This window comes from Etheostoma spectabile, chromosome 15, assembly GCF_008692095.1.
Source record: "Etheostoma spectabile isolate EspeVRDwgs_2016 chromosome 15, UIUC_Espe_1.0, whole genome shotgun sequence".
In the NCBI taxonomy this organism is placed as follows: Eukaryota; Metazoa; Chordata; class Actinopteri; order Perciformes; family Percidae; genus Etheostoma; species Etheostoma spectabile.
Window position 1 is genome coordinate 10,733,818 of NC_045747.1, and position 19,966 is coordinate 10,753,783.

General features: G+C 40.3%; 4 protein-coding genes across 10 annotated transcripts in view; 3 read left to right on the forward strand and 1 right to left on the reverse strand.

The window, feature by feature from the left end:
- The window catches only part of btr02 (bloodthirsty-related gene family, member 2), a 3,104-nt gene extending 483 nt beyond the window's left edge, over window positions 1-2,621 (forward strand). Inside the window, exons 2-7 of one of the 2 annotated variants that reach the window (XM_032536836.1) lie at window positions 662-934; window positions 1,048-1,125; window positions 1,217-1,465; window positions 1,549-1,696; window positions 1,797-1,823; window positions 2,011-2,555. In XM_032536836.1, the coding sequence (XP_032392727.1) occupies window positions 665-934; window positions 1,048-1,125; window positions 1,217-1,465; window positions 1,549-1,696; window positions 1,797-1,823; window positions 2,011-2,555 (1,317 nt within the window). In that variant the 5' untranslated portion in view covers window positions 662-664. Of the gene's footprint in view, window positions 1-661; window positions 935-1,047; window positions 1,126-1,216; window positions 1,466-1,548; window positions 1,697-1,796; window positions 1,824-2,010 lie in introns of those variants that run through there. The other variant, XM_032536837.1, reaches the window with a different exon arrangement.
- Window positions 2,622-2,902: 281 nt separating this feature from the next.
- Window positions 2,903-5,514, forward strand: cldnk (claudin k). The gene is made up of 2 exons (XM_032536841.1): window positions 2,903-3,255; window positions 4,225-5,514. The coding sequence occupies exon 2, from the start codon at window positions 4,412-4,414 to the stop codon at window positions 5,057-5,059; it is 648 nt and encodes a 215-aa protein (XP_032392732.1). The 5' UTR covers window positions 2,903-3,255; window positions 4,225-4,411; the 3' UTR covers window positions 5,060-5,514.
- A 2,183-nt stretch (window positions 5,515-7,697) lies between these two features.
- hgs (hepatocyte growth factor-regulated tyrosine kinase substrate) lies at window positions 7,698-18,073 on the forward strand. 5 transcript variants are annotated; one of them, XM_032536831.1, is made up of 20 exons: window positions 7,698-7,926; window positions 9,254-9,338; window positions 9,498-9,573; window positions 9,981-10,073; window positions 10,874-10,997; window positions 11,321-11,373; window positions 11,551-11,619; window positions 11,729-11,853; window positions 12,628-12,745; window positions 13,285-13,383; window positions 13,472-13,567; window positions 14,027-14,065; window positions 14,167-14,349; window positions 14,477-14,687; window positions 14,786-14,958; window positions 15,043-15,183; window positions 15,796-15,979; window positions 16,119-16,255; window positions 16,354-16,536; window positions 16,746-18,073. In XM_032536831.1, exons 1-20 carry the CDS (start codon window positions 7,890-7,892, stop codon window positions 16,830-16,832), a joined length of 2,313 nt encoding a protein of 770 aa, XP_032392722.1. In that variant the 5' UTR covers window positions 7,698-7,889; the 3' UTR covers window positions 16,833-18,073. The 5 variants fall into 5 exon arrangements, with proteins under 5 accessions (XP_032392722.1, XP_032392724.1, XP_032392726.1 ...); XM_032536833.1 differs by having other exon boundaries at window positions 12,628-12,739; window positions 14,474-14,687; window positions 16,746-16,832; XM_032536835.1 differs by having other exon boundaries at window positions 12,628-12,739; window positions 16,746-16,832.
- zgc:103625 (methyltransferase-like 26 B) lies at window positions 17,871-19,783 on the reverse strand. Of its 2 annotated transcripts, XM_032536840.1 has the most exons (7): window positions 19,667-19,783; window positions 19,372-19,574; window positions 19,000-19,162; window positions 18,784-18,843; window positions 18,620-18,687; window positions 18,438-18,516; window positions 17,871-18,352 (listed from the first exon to the last, which is right to left on the reverse strand). In XM_032536840.1, exons 2-7 carry the CDS (start codon window positions 19,569-19,571, stop codon window positions 18,305-18,307), a joined length of 618 nt encoding a protein of 205 aa, XP_032392731.1. In that variant the 5' UTR covers window positions 19,572-19,574; window positions 19,667-19,783; the 3' UTR covers window positions 17,871-18,304. The 2 variants fall into 2 exon arrangements, with proteins under 2 accessions (XP_032392731.1, XP_032392730.1); XM_032536839.1 differs by lacking the exon at window positions 19,667-19,783 and having other exon boundaries at window positions 19,372-19,615.
- Window positions 19,784-19,966: the final 183 nt, after the last annotated feature.

The window sequence follows — 19,966 nt, forward strand, 5'->3', positions numbered from 1 at the left end:
CCCCCGACGTAACAAACACTTTGGTTGTTACCTGTTTGACCACATACTTAACATCACATGTTTTACTTAGCTGCTTCTGTTCTTTGTTAGTGTAGCTCTCCTTGATCACAAAGAAATTATTTTTCACTCAAATCTCCTTGACAATGACAATGGTAGAAAATAATCAGAGAGGGCTAGACTTCACTAAGTAAAAATAATCACATATCCTGTCCTTAGTGTATCATTGCATAATATGAGAGAAGTGCCATTCTGCTCAAGAACATGACGTCCCATTTGTCCTATGACTCTGAATGCTGCATGCATACAATGTGGGAGTACATTTACTTGAGTACTGGACTCATGTACAATTTTGTAGTGTTTCCATTTTCTGCTTTTTAAACTTGTACTCCACTACATTTGAAGGAAATATTGTACTTTTTACTCCACTACATTTACAGTGTATAACATATAGGTTCTAGTTACTTTACAAAATGCTACTTACACATTACTACAGAACCAGTGCTTTTTTCATACTTTTATTACATTTTGGTAATGGTTCTTTCTGTGTTCCTTTATATACACAACACTCCCTCAAGTGCAAGCTTATTAAATTGAAATCCTCAAAAAAACAGAAAAAAGCTTTCTCGTACTGTTGACATTGTCATGTCATTGTCATTTTCAGAGTATGGCCTCTACAATCAGCCTCTTGCCCGAGAAACACTTCTTGTGCTCTCTGTGTAGAGACATCTTCACCAGCCCGGTGACCATACCATGTGGACACAGTTTCTGCTTATCCTGTCTCAGCCACTACTGGACACGACACCAGTCTACATACTGTCCCCACTGTAGGAGACTGTTTACTGACAGGCCTGACCTCAGCGTCAACCGCATTCTGGCAGAAGTGTCACACAACTACAGGACAGCTCGACCACAGAAACCACCCGATGAGGAAATGGTACTATTGCATTTGTGTGTTATACAATCATATGGGATCTAATTGTTAATTGCTGTAATTGGATCTAAGTGTTACATTTAACATATTTGTGTATTCATATGTCACTGTTACAGGTTATAGATGTTGAGCAAATGATTCAGGAAAGGCTTCAGAAGATAGAAAGGTTGAAATATTCTCTCGAGCTCCAAAAGGTGTGTCGGAAAACTCTGCATCATCAAAAGTCTTTGTTTAAAAAAAAAAAAGGATATCATTTAATGATGATGCATGTTGATGTCCAATCAGAACTCGTACCTCAGAGAAGTGCGAGAGAGCCAGAAGGTCTTCTCTGCCCTTGTACATGCTATGGAAAAAAATCACAAAGAGGTGGTTGATGCAATTGAGGAGAGACAGAGAGAGGAGGATAAAAAAGTAGAAACACTGGTGAAAGAGATCGAACAGGAGATCCAGGAGCTGAGAAAGGAGACCACTGAACCTGAACCTCAGATTCCTGTAAACAGTGATCAAAGTGACGAGACAAAGCAAGTTACTGTGGTAAGCACCTTGACCTCCTGCAGATAATATATTGATATTGGTGACCGGCTACCATCAGTGACAACTTTATTATTGTAATGCAGAACATTGTTCCCACAATATGCCCCTCTGAGATGAAAGATTGGTCCAAGGTTACCGTAGAAACTGACCCTTGTGTTGGGGTCACCAGACGAGCACTGGCAGACATAATGGAAAAAATAAAGGTAGAAGTCAACAGGCTCTCCAAATCTGGTGAGTAATGCAGCTTTTATCTTTAAACTGAATGATTCAATAATCATTCTACAATTAATTCAATGATGTTTCTTTTTTTCCTACGGCTCTTCTTTGATAGAACTTAAGCGAATAGAGAAATACACAGGTAAGTCTTTATCTACACAGAAACACTGTATAAGGGACTGTACCGAAAGACTAGGGGGTGGTCCACATAAATCATTGATAATGTAATTTAATAAATTTAAAAATAAGATTTAACCCACCCTCCACATCCCAGTCGATTACTTACAGCCCTTTATTGCTCTCGATTTTTTCTCCTCCCTCTTTCTTAGTGGATGTCAATCTGAGCGCAAAGACAGCCCACCCCTTCCTCTCTGTCTCAGATGACAGAAAACAGGTGAGACACACGGACAAGCTTCAGGAGGTACCAGATAACCCCAAGCGGTTTGACCGCGTGGCGAACGTGCTGGCCAAAGAAAGCTTCAGCAGTGGGAGAAGCTACTGGGAGGTGGAGGTCGGGGAGAAGATCGAGTGGAACCTGGGTGTCGTCAGACAATCCATTAACAGGAAGAGCAAGTTCACTGTCTGCCCTGCAAATGGTTTCTGGACTTTAAGCCTGAAAGCTGGAGGCCAATTTATTGCCAACACATCTCCTGTCACGCCATTGGCACTTGAGCAGAAACCCTGGAAAGTGGGCGTGTTTCTGGACTACACAGAAGGCCGTGTGTCCTTCTACTGCGCAGAATCTGGAGTCCACATTCACACCTTTACAGATACATTTACTGACAGGCTTCATCCATTCTTCAGTCCTGGTCGCCTTCACGGCGGCAAAAATAGTGCTCCCCTAATCATCTCTTCTAGTTTCTGCAGCATTTAAACATCATACTTAATATTTTGTATTTGTGATTATCTTTTCAGTGTCAATTTAGTATGTGAAATATATTTATTTAATTACAAATCCATATGAAAAACAACAATGAATCACATTTTCCATTTCAGAACAATGAGAGGTTGCATAAGGACTGACTCCCTACACTCCAAAACTTCAATGAAACCCATAAACAGATTGAAAACAAAGATGAGGGTAGAAGAAAAGAGAAGACTCATAAATGAACAAGTGAGTCAAAGTCGAAAGAGAAAAGAAAATGAGTGCCCGAGTTGGATAGATGTGAGGGGCTACTGGGTTGGGACAGAGGTTGACGAGGAAACAGCAGGGCATTGTGCTCGTACACCAGGCACTGGGAGACACACTCACACACATTCACTCATTCACACACTGACACGGCCGTGCACACAAACGCATGCTTCAGCCCACTGCCACACAGACTTGTGCTGGCATCTCGGAGGGCAGCCCCATCTCCAGTCCAGACTTGGGTGTTGAAACTAATCGAGCCTCTCTACTTTCTTCACCTCACCTCCGAGATAGAGCCTCTCCAGCGCTTCAGCCTTCCTGTGGGCTGGACTGAATTCTCAGGGTTGTCATTCACTTCTCCAGGCATCCCAGCTGATCTACACTAGTAAAGACCAGTAACACTAGCCTGTGGACCAAGGACAGCAGCGAGAGAACTTCATTTTAGGTAAATATCCTTTATAATATCCTCTAGTATTGCATTAGTGACATTTTCAAAAATCTCAAAATCAAACTGAACAATACATTTGTGTGAAATGTGATGAGTTTGGTCGAACAAAGACTGTTCTTGTATTATATGTTGTTGTGTGTTTCAATTTACTATCCATATTTTATTGCAATAATATCGTGAAAAGTATCTCTCTAGGCAGAGCTATTAGTTGTGCCAAAGATAAGGCACAAATTCCTAAAGTGGGGTCTAGGGGCCTTTGAGAAACGTAATACATTTGTGCACCATATTTTGTAAAAGTAGGAGAATGTAGGACTGTCAGAATGATTATTCTGAGTTCAAGGATTCATATGATCCATTGTTATCTGCCCCCTTACAGCATAGACTTTGTCATTTTATTCATATCTAATCTAACAAGAAAGCCCTTCAAATGGGGATCTATTGGATACATGTTTATCTTAAAGGGGTCCAATGGGTAAAGCTTACCTCTTTGACATTTTTTAATCCATCCCTGTCATTAACCCCCTGAATTGATTGAGCAGGGAGGTTTTGATTTACAGAATTGGTCAAATGTGGATACTGAAAGCTGTGATAAACAGATTACATAGGTCCTCCTGGCCCACTCTACAAGCCTTCATGAAAGATGCTTGTGTTTCAGAGTCTCCTCATGTTTTTCTGAGATAATCCACTCACCAGGCAAGGCGTAGCTCGACACCCACAGCTGTGTCAAAGACGGCTATTCTCTGTGGTTCTAACTGGAATCCACTAAACATGGGCCTTGCAGCCTGTTTACAATTTTTTATGATAAAAATGTACTCCATTACTCTTTTCATACTTTACTAATGTAATGCTCCTTGTTGCAGGTAGTAAGAAGTTAGAAATGTTACGTGAGTTTTGTAGCGCTAGTTGTATGATAGCTAAACAATGATTCAAATTGGTTCTACTTTTTTGTCCATTTCTGATTTTCAGGATACCTGTCCTTGTCTGACCCAAGCTGAGCTCAACATCATCACCTGAAGACTGAGGATCCTGCAGTGGATCGCAATATTGCCAATACTGTAGACTCTTTGTGGGACTATAAGTTGTCTTTCTGCAACAAACAAAGACTGAAATAAAACAAAGACAAATCTATCTGATTAAAACATCACCTTTCACCATGGCAACCACGGGCATGCAGTTGCTGGGCCTAATCATGTCCCTTGTGGGGTGGGTGGGTGGGGCAATAGTCTGTGCCATACCTCTGTGGAGGGTCACTGCCTTCATCGGTAACAACATAGTGACAGCTCAGATCATTTGGGAAGGCCTTTGGATGAATTGCATTGTGCAGAGCACAGGTCAGATCCAGTGTAAGGTGTATGATAGCTTGCTGGCTCTGCCCAGTGATATGCAGGCTGCCCGAGGCCTCACTGTGTTTTCCATCCTGATCTGTGGCTTGGCTCTGTCTCTGGGTGTCCTAGGAGTCAAGTGTACTAAGTGCATCGGTGTAAACAGTGTCAAGGCCCGTATTGCTCGCATCTCGGGCGCCATTTTTGCCATTGCAGGGTTCCTCTACCTTGTGCCCGTCTGCTGGACTGCCCACTCCATCATCAGGGATTTCTATGATCCACATGTGGCAGCCCCACACAAGCGTGAGCTTGGCCCTGCCCTTTACATTGGCTGGGGGGCATCAGCCTTGCTCCTCATAGGGGGATCTCTGCTCTATGCTGGGTCAAGTCCCCCTGGCATGCCAGGCTCTCCCACCTTCAGCAGTGGAGAAAGTAGTCCTCGCAGGGCACCTGCCACACAAGTCAAAGGTTATGTTTAAGTTTCCAAAATTTTGGAATGCATTCAAGTCCCACAAATACACCCTAAACAATGACAAACCTGACTCCTCTCCTTTTGATTTTGCTACTTGTAATTATTTTATATTTAATGTTATTCCAGTTAGTTTTTTTATCTGAAAAGCTGCAGGAGGCTGTTTGGGAACAACTGAACTTGTTTTATTATGTCATACCTGATATCCTTTAATAACCCTGTTCTCTGTAAGTGTTAAATACAATAAAAAAAAATGTGTCCACCATATCCTCTACTGAGGGAAATAGTGTGTGTTTACATTTTTATGATAATTGATGAAATCTTACTTTGACTGCATGTGTTTGAGAGAAGTATTTGAGTAGTTTTAAAAAAAAAAAAACCTTTGCTTGTTTTGCTCCTTTATGTAAACATTACTAGGGGTTATACTGAGTGGAGAAGTACAATAGAACAATGGGGATGTGTGTACATTTGCTTGTGGTGCCATATTGTTGAGAAGTGTGTTTGTGGTCCTCCATCTTATATCTTCCATCTCCTCTATGGCTACCCTGTACCAGGAACAAAGAATAAGACACATTTATTTTACAACATAAATATCCTTGTATTCTTCAATTAACAATGCGTAGAGTAAACCAGGCTCTCTTTGCACAAGTGATCTCAGATCTCACCTCCTTGTCACAGTGGACAATAATTTACTGATATGGCCAATCACGTATCTTAAATATTTTAAATGATAGGATATTAAGTAACAAACACAGAATGTGCAAGTTTGTAACACATGTGCATGTCTATGTGTCAGTGTTTCTATGTGTAAACAATGTGGGATGTTACAAGCCACAGTGGAAAACTCATAATCTTTATTCATGAGACATTTTTCAGATCCCTCAGATTCTGTGCTCCTTTACTTTGAAGTAAATGATCTTCCACAGAGAGTTTCAAAAACAATTGTCAGTCAATTAAAACCTTTTGAGAGCCTTGGAGTTTGGTTACTGTACATGCTTCTGAATTTCAATATTCTTTCCCAAAATACATTTTCTTAAACTAGATTAACAGCATAAAAAATATACCATGGCATTTGCGTTCTATCTGCTGTATCTTTCTGTCCGTAACCGCAGAAGACAGAGCGACACAATGCCACTTTATAGAGCATTACAGCACCACAATAACAATGGGCACCAGTGTTCCAAGTGCCAGGTAGTGACTCATACACGACCTAAGTAGGCCTATACCAATGTTGGTAAAGTAATGCTGTAAATACAGTAAGGCACTCTGTGCTAATTTACTGTCAATTGTAACGGGTAAAACATAAAGAGTGAGACAAGTGCACTGTTTACATTGTAAATAATCAGTGCAGTGTCTCAAAATAGCTACAAAGGTGCAGTACCAACACAATTGCAGTAACAAATATTTATACATGATACCATTTACTGTGAGGTAAACCATCCACAGAGTTAACTATAACTGCAGGCCTCTCTGGTTGAGTTATAAGTCTGATTAATCTCAAAGCACACTGGTTGGGTGTGGACAGAAATGCTTTGTTGCACCTGTAACCATACCCAACATGTCAAAGGGCCCTGGAGTACACCCATCACTGCAGCAAGGTGAGTAGTATCAAGGTGAGATTTTTAGGAGGTGGTAAATTACTCTTTAGCTAACTACTTTGTATAGTGTTGGGTAATTTAATTTACTATAACAATACATCATATTCTCTAATTCTTCTTCTTATATTTTAATCTGTAATTTATAACTGTCAAATATAGTGGAATAAACAATACAATATTTCCCTATAGAAGAGTAGAAGGCTAAAGAAGCAGAAAATAATCGGGTATACGGTATATTAGTAGTTTAGTTGAGTTTTTATTTTGCATATTTATAATGACAAATAAAACAAATATCATACAGTGTAGGGAGAGGCAGACACCTAAATAGGCTTATGTTAAGGATCTACCTAAATAATGTTAAAATTTCACAATTATATACATTATAAAGAACACACAATAGACGTAAATCAAATAATATAACTATTATGAAAAAACACTAATAGCAAAACATATGACATACCAATATTATACTTAAAAGAATGAAACACTTAAAGATGACTTCACAACTGAACAGTACTTTAAATGGACTAAGTTCTACACTTCGTTGAATGTATCAGTTGTCAGGTCGCTCCCCGATGTAAGTCGAGTGCAGATTTGAGTTGCGCATGGTCAGATTTAAATGGTTAACGTGTCATACTGAAATTTGTGAAATCCATGAAATAATAAACTTTTCTCATTCCAAACAATAACAGAAGATGGAAATCATTTAAAAAAACGTTTCAGAAATGTATGATTGTTTGATTGCTAAAGTTAGCTCAAAACGCCATTCAAGTGACGGCATTTGTTGTGTTTGATTGCTAGCTTGCAGCTAAGCTAGCAGTAATTTTAAAAACGATTTGGCTATCTATGGTTGTTTGATTGCCAACGTTAGCTCTAAACGCCATTCAACTGCCAACCTTTGTTATGTTTGATTGCTAACTTGTAGCTAGCAGTGAACAAACTTCGTCAAGTAGGTCCATTTTTATTCTGTATTGATATAACAGAAGTCTCTCGTTGGAATCTTGTATGCTATTTATCGCAAATTGACGCATGCGCGACTCAAATCTGCACTTGACTTACATCGGAGAGTGATAGGGGGTTCTACCTACGGCGGAAGTGGGAAATAGGAAGAGCTGTACAGCTGTGCTCCGTCCGTGGCTAACACAGAAGCTAACAGGCTAACCTCATCAGCGGTGATCGTATCAGGATCCCTTCACTAAACAAGACGCCTCGACAGCTACTTTGAGTCTGAATCTAGCTAATATGGGAAAAGGTGGAGGTACCTTTGAGCGGCTTCTGGGTAAGTTGTCAATACATTCGTTAAGTTAATAGTTTATTTGTCAAAGTGCGATGTTTTCCAGCGTATTGTTTTGACAGACGCTGGGGCTGTGGCTCTCAGGCCAGCTACCTTTAGCCTGCTAATATTTTCGCTTTGTTTAAAGGCCCAGATGGAGGGCTCACTTAAATTAGAAACCGAGCTAAGTAGCAAATACAGTATTAGGTTATGTGTCCGTTGCATATAGTCCAATCAAAGCTATGCTACCTTATCCTGGTTTTATCTTTGTGCTATTAGTCAAGCTAAACCTGGCTGTTAATTTCATTTAACGTTAGCTAACGTTAGGGATTCAGTGGCGAGTAATGTTAGTGTTACTGTAAAACTTAGGACATGGCTCTGCTATCCCAGATAGCCAAGCAGCACAAGATGCACAACATTGTCATTTGTGAGATAACTTATGACTTGTAGTGTTGTCTTAAGTCCACAACAGGTTGACAAGCTAACTTAGCTAGCTGCTAGACAATTATAATTAGTTAGCTAGCTGTTTATCTAACGTTAGTCCTTGTATAGATCAACGTTACACTGAATAAGACATCTTTCCATTAAAATACAGCTGGCAAAGGTAACGTTAGGTGGCTAATTAGCTTAGCTGACACTCGCACTATCCCAGGGGGAAAAAATCAACTTTGTGATACATGTAGCTAGACATGTCGAAAATTGACAGTCCAGATAGAACCAATCAGTCTTGGAAGTTAAATTAATTACTGGCAGACAAGTATGTATCAACACTTTACACATGCCTTTCAGGTGATATTGATGTCCAGATGAACCTTCTAGGGTGGTCGGGGTAGAAATGAGCGGCTGGCACTCAGTTGATAAACAACGTTCTGTGCATTTTGTACAGTATTTTTTGTTGCTGTGGTGTGGTAATTTAGAACACAGAAGTTAAGAAATATCCAACGTGTAAGAAGGGTATTGACTTACGTAATTTAGTTCCTAAAACTAGCCTAAATGTTGACACAGGGCCTCAAAATCAGGTACACAGTATAACCCACCTTTTAACGTTAGTTGATAGTGTACCATAGTTGTGAATATTTCCATATTCCCAAAGATACAATAAGAAAACTTATTACCACAAACCAATTGTCAAACATTCATGTTGGGGCATTTGGGGTCTTAGGCAGTTGCCCAATTTGGCAAAGTCAAATGTTACAACACTTAGGACTGTAATTAATAGAGGAGGAAGCCTTATCTTTTTTAATGTCATGTTTGTTTGGTGTAGCAGATGTTAATGTTAGATAGACAATACTGTATAACGTTATAAAGATTTAACCATCTGTACTAATTGCAGATAAAGCCACCAGTCAGCTGCTGCTGGAGACTGACTGGGAATCCATCCTGCAGATCTGTGATCTCATTCGACAAGGAGACGCACAGTAAGTGATTCTGCCCACTTCCTTCTACATTCACATCTTCAGTTGTAGTTGAAAATAGCTTATTAGAGTATTGGGTTTATTGTTTTTTGTGTGCCTTGCTAACTTAATTTATTGTCTTGATATTTCTATTGAGCAATGTTCTTTTTTCAATCCTTGCAGAGCTAAATATGCCATCGGGGCCATTAAGAAGAAGCTGAATGACAAAAATCCACATGTGGCCCTCTACGCACTTGAGGTAAGATGTGTGTGCTCTATTGTCACAATTTTATCTAGGGCTGCACCTAATGATTTTTCATTGTCAATCTGTGGATTATTTTCTTTATTAATTGTATGGTCTATAAAATGTGCATTTTCCAAAGCCCAAGATAAGGTTTTTAAATGTCTTGCCTTGTCCACAACTCAAAGCTATTCAGTTTACTGTAAAGAAACTAGAAAATATTCACATTTTAAGAATCTGAAATCAGTCATAAAAAGTAACTCAGACCATTTAATTGATTATGAAAAATTGACAATTAATTTAGTACAGTTGATTCCTCTTTGCAGTTCTAATTTTGTCACCTCTACATTTTGGAAAAAGCTGCTTTGGTGAAATATGTGTAACGTAGTTGGCATAGTGAATGATTATGTGACCTCACCCTTCAGGTCCTGGAGTCAGTGGTGAAGAACTGTGGCCAGACAGTCCACGATGAGGTGGCGAGTAAACAAACTATGGAGGAACTAAAGGATTTACTTAAGGTGACCCCCGTTGTGTTCTTTTCTCGAACTTCATAATCCTGCTTTGTTTAATTTTCAATATACTTTTCATGCTATAATTTTTTTTTTTTTTCCATGCTGTATGTTTTTGACATTTTGTTGGGGTCAGTACCGTCTTGTCATTGTGAAGCCGGATTTGCTGACAAAAGGTGAACTGAAGTCAGTTGCACCATTTGTTTAATTGGGTTTAGTGCTGCAACTAGTGATTTATTTTTTATTTTTTTAGTAGTTAGTTTGTCAGTTAATGTGTCAATTCATTTTTTGATTATTCGACTAAGGGATAACTAACATCTTCAGCTCTCTTGTTTTGTGTTACCAACAGTCTAAAACCCAAACATTCATTGACCACTTGTTTCACCTCTAATCAATCGGGTTAAATAATATTTAATTAATATCTGTGCAGTGGTTTTGCCCTTGTACACATAGACAGGGTAATTTGTCTGACCCTATTTTGTCTGGAAGCTTTATCACATCAGGCAGCTGGTTTCATGACAGCGTGAGTTAGCAAAATGTGATTGGATCTTTGCTGTATCATGTGACTCAAGCTCCTGCAGCCTATGCTGGTTTCCACTTCCTGATGATGTCATAGCCTTGTGACAGACCAAAACAAGGGACTTCCCACCTCAGTTCTAGTCACCAAACACAATGTAATGTAGTTTTGTGTTTCGAAAAAGCTCAGTTGTACCAATGTTATGTGACAACAGTAACATAGAACATAAACACCAGAGGGATTTAGAGGTGTAGAGACTTTTTATTTCACTGTGTGGTTCTTTTACCACCAGAAACAGACGGAACCAAACGTAAGAAACAAGATCCTTTACCTGATCCAGGCCTGGGCTCACGCCTTCCGCAACGAACCCAAATATAAGGTGGTCCAAGACACCTATCAGATCATGAAAGTGGAAGGTAAGTGGACACACGCTGTATTTTACTTAAATGTATTTGCCTGAAATGAAGCCCAAGGAAAATCTAAAATTATAATTACAGAGATAAATGTTTCTCAGATGTGCCTTAGCTACAATTAAATATAAGTAAAGCACATCAGTGTATATTTATGTAATTACATTACAACAATGTTTTAATGACTAAAACGCAACTGAATGCCCATGCAATATTCAAAAGGATGGTGTGTTTTATTATGAAAAAATAATGTATGATTGTTAACTTCTATTAATGCACAGCTAGTATCATACTGTATGTTTACCATGTTTATTTTCCTTTTCTCATAGGTCATGTGTTCCCTGAGTTTAAGGAGAGCGATGCAATGTTTGCAGCTGAGAGAGTGAGACATTTTGTTTTTCTTGTTTGATGTGAGTTTAGAGCTACGAAGTGGGTGATCTGTAGAATCAGCATGAGTTCTGTGATCATTGACACTGAACTATTTAGAAGAGAGGATGACTGCACACAAAGCTCCAGTGACCATATCTGTTGTCATATGTGGTCTGTCTGCTTTGTCCAGGCCCCAGACTGGGTTGATGCCGAGGAGTGCCACCGGTGCAGAGTCCAGTTTGGAGTTATGACAAGAAAGGTAGGCTGGGCTTTCTTAAAACTAGCACACCTTTTATGGTTTCCTTCATTCAGTTACAGGTTTGGCGTGTGCAGAAGTTGACTTTGATTTGTGTTTTTTGCTTTTTCAGCACCACTGTCGAGCCTGCGGCCAAATTTTCTGTGGCAAGTGTTCGTCTAAGTGCTCCACCATTCCCAAGTTTGGCATAGAGAAGGAAGTGCGTGTTTGTGAGCCCTGCTTTGAGCTACTTAACAAGTGGGTCCCCAGATGTGATGTAACTAGTGTGAATTTTCAAAGTATGGTGGGTCTGAACAGTGGCTTTATATCTGTAGACTACTGCATTAGCTGCATGACACAGGCATTGTAAATTATTCTCCTGGTCAAGTTATGCTGTATATACTTATGTAAGTATGCAATGGTTTTAGATGATTACTGTCAGCCTTTTATAGCTTCTTTGTTTAGGGTATTCTATCATCTTTAGCATAGACCCTATCTTCGCATCAAATTTAATTTCCTGTTTGTCTGTTAGCCATTTATAATGTATTCTATCACAATTTTGAATTAGCTGTTTTTCATTACAACAAATGCAATACATTCCACATTTGATACAGAACACATTAGATGGCCCTGAAGAAGTAATTGTTTGATATGCCATAAACTCTATACTCTTATAAAGTTTCATGAAAAAAATACCTTTTAATTTAAGAAACCATGCTAAGAACAATTTAAGTGATCTATTTATACAGTATATCCATTTTGAGCAATACTGGAAAATTACATTGTTGGGTTTATAAATGACTATAGCCATACAGTCAGCATAGGTACATGTGTTTTGATGCAGATCCATATCTGAATGTAGATTAACATTAAACATTTTGTTTTATTAGAATAACAAATGTAGAATATTTTGCAGCATTGACAGAGGTATGCATATATTCGGTTTTCATAGAGAACGTGGTGTCTCAAGCAACATGCTTTCTTCTGATATAACAAGGTTGTTTATCCTCCATGATTCCTTTTCTTTACCAGCCACCCCTCCCTTTCTCCTCCGTTGAGGAAAGCTGAAGGAAAAGCCCCCGCCCCAGGTGCCGCCGAGCTGCCTCCTGAGTACCTGACCAGCCCGCTCTCCCAACAATCCCAGGTAGAAGTAGATAATGAGATGGCTTAGTGGCAAACTGGTTGCAGTGGAAATAAAAATAAAAAATTACCCTCACCCTGCTCTGTATTGGAAGATCGGCCAATACTTCCCACCCCGTACGTAAACTTTTTGAACCACCCTTCTCTGGCAGGAGGCTGCAGCCCATCAGGACTAAAACCTCACACTACAATATTTCTTCCCAACTGGAGTGGGCCTCATCAGGAAGGCCCGAGACCCCCACTGACAGACTCTCAATCCACACAATTAATACATGTTACATTAACACACAATATTGTCCCTGGCAATTGCGTATATTATATATACTGTGAACTTTTGCACATCCCCAGATATCCTCATATTTATGCACACCCTGCACAAAATCGAGCTTCTGTTTATTCCCATTTTAATGTTTGTTAGCATCAAATACACCAAGGCACATTCCTTGCAAGTAAAAACTTAATATGACAATAAATCTCATTCGGATTTAGATTTTTTTCATCCATCCATTGAGGTTTGTGGATCTTACAATTGCTCTACTCTCTTACCAGATGCCCCCCAAGAGAGATGAGGCAGCACTGCAGGAGGAGGAGGAGCTGCAGCTGGCCATTGCCCTTTCGCAGAGCGAGGCTGAGGAGAAGGAGCGAATGGTGAGTTAAACAGCAACAATTTCACTTTTGTATTGTTACTGTCTGTTTATTAAGAGGAAGTGATACATACCTGTATGTGTACTTACAGAGGCAAAAGAACTCTTACTCGATGTACCCCAAAGCTGATCCAACTCCAGTAACTTCCTCAGCACCACCAGTCAGCACCCTCTACACTTCCCCTGTGGTAAGACTTCTTCTCATGCTGCCTTTAGCTTGATTTATGGTTCTGTGGAGGCTCCACGCATACTTTCTGACTAAGGTGGGGAATCTGTAGCAGGAAAAGTTAACCCTCTCCTTGATTTCATGTTGCTTATGGAGGAGAACCAGGAAATGAGTTGGGGGAAATGCAACGCTACCAAGCCTTGGCCGAGCGACATACGTCGCTGCAATGTGTAGTTACATTACATTTTGAGAGGTGCACATCAGGCTACAGCGTAGGAACTGGCATAGGTTTGTGCCTCCAAGCAACGGTGTAGATTTTACACAGAAGTATATATTGAGCATTTCTTTCTGGCAAACTCAATTATCTATACTGTCAAAATTGTTTTTCATGATGAAAACAAGGATTAACTGTGTGATTTATTGAGGAAATTATTGAACTATGTTTTGTTACTGACCAATGTGAACTATATGCCCTCTCCAGAACTCCTCTGCTCCATCAGCTGAAGATGTAGACCCTGAGGTACATGTGGTATCTCTCTTCTTTCTATCTGCAAATGAAAGACTATTTGGAATCTTACATCATGCTTATAATACCGATTGTAATGTTTCACATTATTGCAGCTTGCCCGTTACCTGAACAGAACGTACTGGGAGAAGAAACAGGAAGAGGCTCGCAAGAGTCCCACCCCCTCAGCCCCTGCCTCAGTGCCATCGGCTGAGTCCCTTCCACCAATCAGTCAGCCAGTAGAAAGTCATGTCCCTGTTGCTGTCCCTGTCTCTGTCCAGCCAGTCAGCATAGTGGAGGTATGTTGAAACTTTGTGCTGAGAGCAGAAGTTAGTAGTATTTTTTTTTATGGCTAGCTAAACTGGATTGGGCGGACCACAAATGACTCTCCGCGTTTTGGTTACCTCTTGTCCCCACCTTCAGCAGCAGTACCAGAACGGGGAGTCGGAAGAGAACCATGAGCAGTTCCTGAAGGCTCTGCAGAATTCTGTTACCACGTTCCTTAACCGCATGAAGAGCAACCACATGCGTGGGCGCAGCATCACCAACGACAGTGCTGTGCTCTCACTCTTCCAATCCATTAATAACATGCATCCACAGCTGTTGGACATCCTCAACCAGCTAGATGAGAAGCGATGTGAGTGTTAGTTGTGCATGAGTTTGTGTTAGCCAAAACATTTCTGTCACCCTGCGTGTCCAGTCTCTGAACTATCACATCCTGTATGTTGTCTGCAGTGTACTACGAAGGGCTGCAGGACAAGTTGGCACAGGTGCGTGATGCTCGGGCAGCCCTCAACGCACTTCGGGACGAACACAGAGAGAAGCTGCGTCGTGCTGCAGAGGAAGCAGAGAGACAGAGGCAGATACAGCTGGCACAAAAACTGGAGATAATGAGGCAGAAGAAACAGGTTAGGAAATTAGTCTCCCCAAAATGCTTCATATTGATCCACCATTCATTACTATGCTCACAAGTGTCTGTCTTTGAACTGCAGGAGTACCTGGAGATGCAACGACAGCTGGCCATCCAGCGCCTCCAGGAGCAGGAAAAGGAAAGGCAGATGCGTCTGGAGCAGCAGAAACACACAGTCCAGATGAGAGCCCAAATGCCTGCTTTCTCGCTGCCTTACGCCCAGGTACACACTGCGTACGTCATTGGGATGAGCAGAATGATTGATTGTGAGGGTAGCACCCAGTGCGAATAGTTGGCATGACACATGGGCCTTCAGTGCAATCCGGTATTAACTGCGCTCTTTGTAATTCCAATTTTAATTTATTGTTCACATTTTTCTAGAGCTGGGCAATATATCGATGTTATATAGATATGGTGATATGAGACTAGATATCGTCTTATGGATTTTGGATATCGTAATATGGCATTGTTGACTTTTCCTGGTTTTAAAGGCTGCGTTACAGTAAAGTGATGTCATTTTCTAAACTTACCAGACTGTAACTTTTCTATTATTTGCCTTTACCCACTTAGTCATTATATTCACATTACTGATGATCAAAAATCTCATTGTGTAAATATTTAGTGAAAGCACCATTCAACATGACAATATTGTTGTGGTATCAATATGGAGGTATTTGGTCAAAAATATTGTGATATTCGATTTTCTCCATATTGCCCAACCCTTCATTTTCCATTTAAATAAATTGAGTATTTACAGTAGAAACCATATTTACCTCTTTATAAATCTTTGGGAATAAATGTCTGATAATTTAATACAATATGTGTTGTCACGCAGATGCAGTCTTTGCCCCCCAATGTGGCAGGAGGGGTTGTGTACCAGCCTGGTGCTCCACCAAGCTACCCAGGCACCTTCAGTCCTGCTGGTTCTGTGGAGGGTTCACCTATGCACAACATTTATATGAACCCGCCTGGGCAGACTGCACCACCACAGTACCAGGCTATGCCCAGTGCTGCTCCAGGTAAGAAAACAAACTTTTAATAGTTGCAGAACTAGAAAATCTACCATTTTTAATTGTCCTATTGCAGTATATTCAGTCAGAAAACATTTGGCATGATACTTTAATCAAGCATTTGACTTATTGTCCTCTTTTCCTCCAGATCCTAATATGGTTAATGCATACATGTACCAGGCATCAAGCACCAATGGTCAGCCTGCTCCTCCTCCTGGTCAGGGTCCGCCGACTACTAGTCCACCCTATTCCAACTATCAGCCCACACCCACTCAGGGCTACCAGGTGTGATTGACTTACCCTTTTATTTTGTGATCAATTAAGCACCAATATATTTAAAGAGAATTAATTAGCCCACTAACTTTCGTCCTTGTTCTGTGCAGAATGCAGTGTCTCAGGCCCAGAGTATGCCCCCCATGTCCCAGCCTGCCCCCACTAATGGTATGGGTTACATGGGCTACCAGCCATACAGCATGCAGAACATGATTCCAGCATTGCCAGGACAGGACCCCAATATGCCCCCCCAACAGCAGTACATGCCAGGCCAGCCGCCCATGTACCAACAGGTCAGCCTCTTGCCACCAGATGTTAGCATTAAGAAAACCTTGTAAAGAGTTTGCAACAGACTGTGGCAAATTAAAGTGTTGTTTCATACTGAAATAAGAAGCTCTGTTAGTTATGTATTAGTATCTTTATTTCTTTTTTTTTACTTTTGAGGTTATCTCAATCCTTGCTCATCCTCCTATTTTTTACCTTTACATCCTTTTCTTTCTAGGTGGCTCCCCCTGGTGGCCCGCAGCAGCAGCCGGTCTCTCAGGCTGTGCCCGGCAGCTCTGAGGCACAGCTCATCTCCTTCGACTGAAAGCCTGCACGCTGCAGGGTCTGACACACTACACCCCCTCCTCATTTGATTTTTCTCCTCACTCTCTAGACTCTCTGCCCTCTGGAAACACACACCTCCCACCTTGCTGTGATGTTGTGGCAATGTAAAATATTGTGATGATGTTGCAGAACTGTTGCTCTTCTTGCTTCTTCCCCACTTAAGTATGGGGAAGCTACAAGACAGGGCGCCAAACCCAGACCTTCCTCCCCTCTTCCTCCCTCTTTCCAGCTGATATGTATGTAGTATTTCCTTATTAAATGAATATCTGCAGCTCAGAAATAGTCAGTGGTATTAAAGTTTTAAAAAATGAATAAGAAAATATAATAATTTAGGATAAAAAGAAGACAAGACATAACCATCCTTTGTCTCATATTTTTCTATAGCATAATTTGCATGTTAAATTTTAATTTTCTGGAATGGATGTGAACTACTGCAACATATCCTAACGGTTTGGGTAGTGATAGACATCTGGACAGTATGTGCTGGTTAAGAAAGTGTGGGTGGTAAAGAGTGATGTCTAGGGAGAGAGCGCAGTCAAATGGCACTATCTCACATCTCCATCAGGCCCACAGCTTGCCATTCTAGCTGTAGTTTTCTGTTCATGAGCACACAAACTAGTGTCATCTTGTCTTGTTTTGGAATTATTTGTTGTGCACTGCTTGGAATATCCCGTGTCTTAATGTAGTTTTATTAAATAACGAAACATGCAGGGATTGTACATTGTGGGATGAGTGATAACTGGGTGGTTGTTTAATCCTAATATACTTTTCTAAGTTAAATTAAATGACACAACTAGTGGGCATAAATATACATACTAAAGCAGTACAGCAACCCTAATAGCATCCCACACTTAATTAAAATGATTTCTGTTGCCGATGATAAAGAACTGTCACAAGATAACACCTTAATCTAATTAACTGCAAATGACCTCCAGGCACCCCATCCCCCTGTCCATTTGGTTGTACTGTCACAGGTGAGGATATCTACATAGTAAGTACAGGTGGGAACTCTTTTCTAAAGTGTACTTGGCTCTACATAAAATGTGGAAATGCTTACAGAGCGAACATGAGTGCCGCATGTATGTATCACACACATCCAATCAGTAATTACCGTAACCATTCAGTTGCAATCTGTGAACTTCTTTTTTCCATCATACTTATCTGTCTGACTTTAAAAGTAATTTTAAAATTATATTTAATAAATATCTGGTTCTTATTGTCCCCTTGCTTTTTTGTTTTTTTTCTAAAACCTTCCACAGGATTTGAAAAGAAAGATATGAATTGTATGACAACTTTTATTCATGGAAATACAGTGTTCCATGTCCCATTGATGCATGTTTCAGTAAGAGGGGTAAAGGCCAAAGCATAACATTAAGTGACATGACAAAATGTGCTTTAAATTGTGCATAGGTACTATATACAAAACTCTTTTCCTTGTACAGTATGGCTTCTTTAAAGTTTTCTGAAGATGAGGCATTTGTAGTATTCTTTCATCTCAATCTGGAAATTAAAAACAATACAAATGTAAATGCTAAATTGTAGTTAAATACCAAGTAGCTGATCCAAGTTATAGTAAGTGACTCACAATCCTCTCCATACGCATCTCGTTCTCATAGGCCAGCTGTCTCAACACATTGATGTCTGGAAGACCCCACTCTGGATCCCTGTGTTTAAGCATGTAATAAGTCAATTTACATCCTACTAGCAGAGCTTCACCAGACACTTACTGTTACCGTGTTTTATTCGGGAAAATAAACGGTCACTCACATTTGTCGAAGCTCCGCATCCAGATGTTCATTACAACTTGGTGTAATAGTGCCATTAACAGCATACACCTGGAACAAGATTTGGAAAGATGTCAGTTTTTGCATGTAACACACATGATAGCATCACGCTATATTGAGTTCATAGTAAATACTTTTGGTACATACCGCATAAGTTATTAAAAGGCCATTTTGCCTTAGGATCTGACCTGCTCCATTGAAAACACCCTTGGAAAAATTATCAAAAAAATGTTTATGAAACATGTCTTTGATCATTTTGTGATCTGTTTTATGGATATTCACACATCATTTTTTGTACCATGAATTTCTCTCACAAGTTATCTCAGTATCTTTGATTTTTTTTTTTTATATAACCAAGCCTACCTGTGCTGTTTTGAAGGAGCTGTATTGTAGTAAGTTAATGGCAACAATAACATCACAGGATCTGCGAGAAAGGCCGGCCCATTTCTCCCACGGTTCCCTGGCATCCAGGTGGACTGGCTGCAGCACATTCTTTGCATGGGTTGCAGCAATGTATGCCTTAATACTGTAAGTGAGTATGTAGACTTAATTGTACATTTAAAATTTTGAATCAGATTCTCCTAAATGAATTCCTGCTGTTTCATATCCACATGACTAAATAATGTACAACCTGTTTCCCATTTGAGCTTACTGTCACACACCGTATGACTACTGTATTGCCATTCTCTTGGATCAGTAGTAGATTGTTGTGTGTGATGTATGGAAGCCACACACCTGTTCCGAGACTCTTCTTTGATGTCTGATGGCTGCCAGGTAACAAAGGGCATCTTTTGGGCAAAGCGTATGACATGCTGCCCAGTTCCAGAGCCCAACTCTAAGGCAAACAGCTGCCTGTGGGACTGGTCTTCCAGCACATCTTCAAGCACTAAACACAGATCTTCCCAGTTCCTCTCTGCCTGAGGAGACAGCAGCATGGTCTGGAGGAGAAAAGCAGAAAGATTTGTTACCATATCATATTTTATTGCCACCCTATGCAATTATTTTTTCTTTCTCAGAGGATTCATCTTACCTTAACTTGCACTGGTTAAACGAGACTAATATTGCTGGAGTCTGGATGTGGTGGATGACTATAACAGCAGATGGGTGCAGAGATTACCTAGTTAAGAGGATTCCCTCGGTTCTCCTCCCCAGTGTTCAGCACTGGTACAGGACAGGTAGGTAGGACACACACACACACACACACAAACACGCAAAGCATATAAACAGGGACAGAGATCAGTTCATACCATAACTTTGTGTCTTACTAGCAATACCAGTCATCATAAATCATAATGAGAGGTATTATATTGCAAATGTTGTATATTAATAA

Bases quoted from the DNA above. Each gene is read 5' to 3' on its own strand.
- cldnk (XM_032536841.1), top strand. From the start codon at position 4,412: ATGGCAACCACGGGCATGCAGTTGCTGGGCCTAATCATGTCCCTTGTG.
- hgs (XM_032536830.1), top strand. From the start codon at position 7,890: ATGGGAAAAGGTGGAGGTACCTTTGAGCGGCTTCTGG. The intron at 14,066-14,166 runs GTACATGTGGTA...ACATTATTGCAG, and splicing joins CTGAAGATGTAGACCCTGAG to CTTGCCCGTTACCTGAACAG. The intron at 15,980-16,118 runs GTAAGAAAACAA...CTTTTCCTCCAG, and splicing joins TATGCCCAGTGCTGCTCCAG to ATCCTAATATGGTTAATGCA.
- zgc:103625 (XM_032536839.1), bottom strand. From the start codon at position 19,607: ATGGTAACAAATCTTTCTGCTTTTCTCCTCCAGACCATGCTGCTGTCT. The intron at 18,844-18,999 runs GTAGGCTTGGTT...AATTTTTCCAAG, and splicing joins GCTCCTTCAAAACAGCACAG to GGTGTTTTCAATGGAGCAGG. The intron at 18,688-18,783 runs GTATGTACCAAA...ATCTTGTTCCAG, and splicing joins GCCTTTTAATAACTTATGCG to GTGTATGCTGTTAATGGCAC.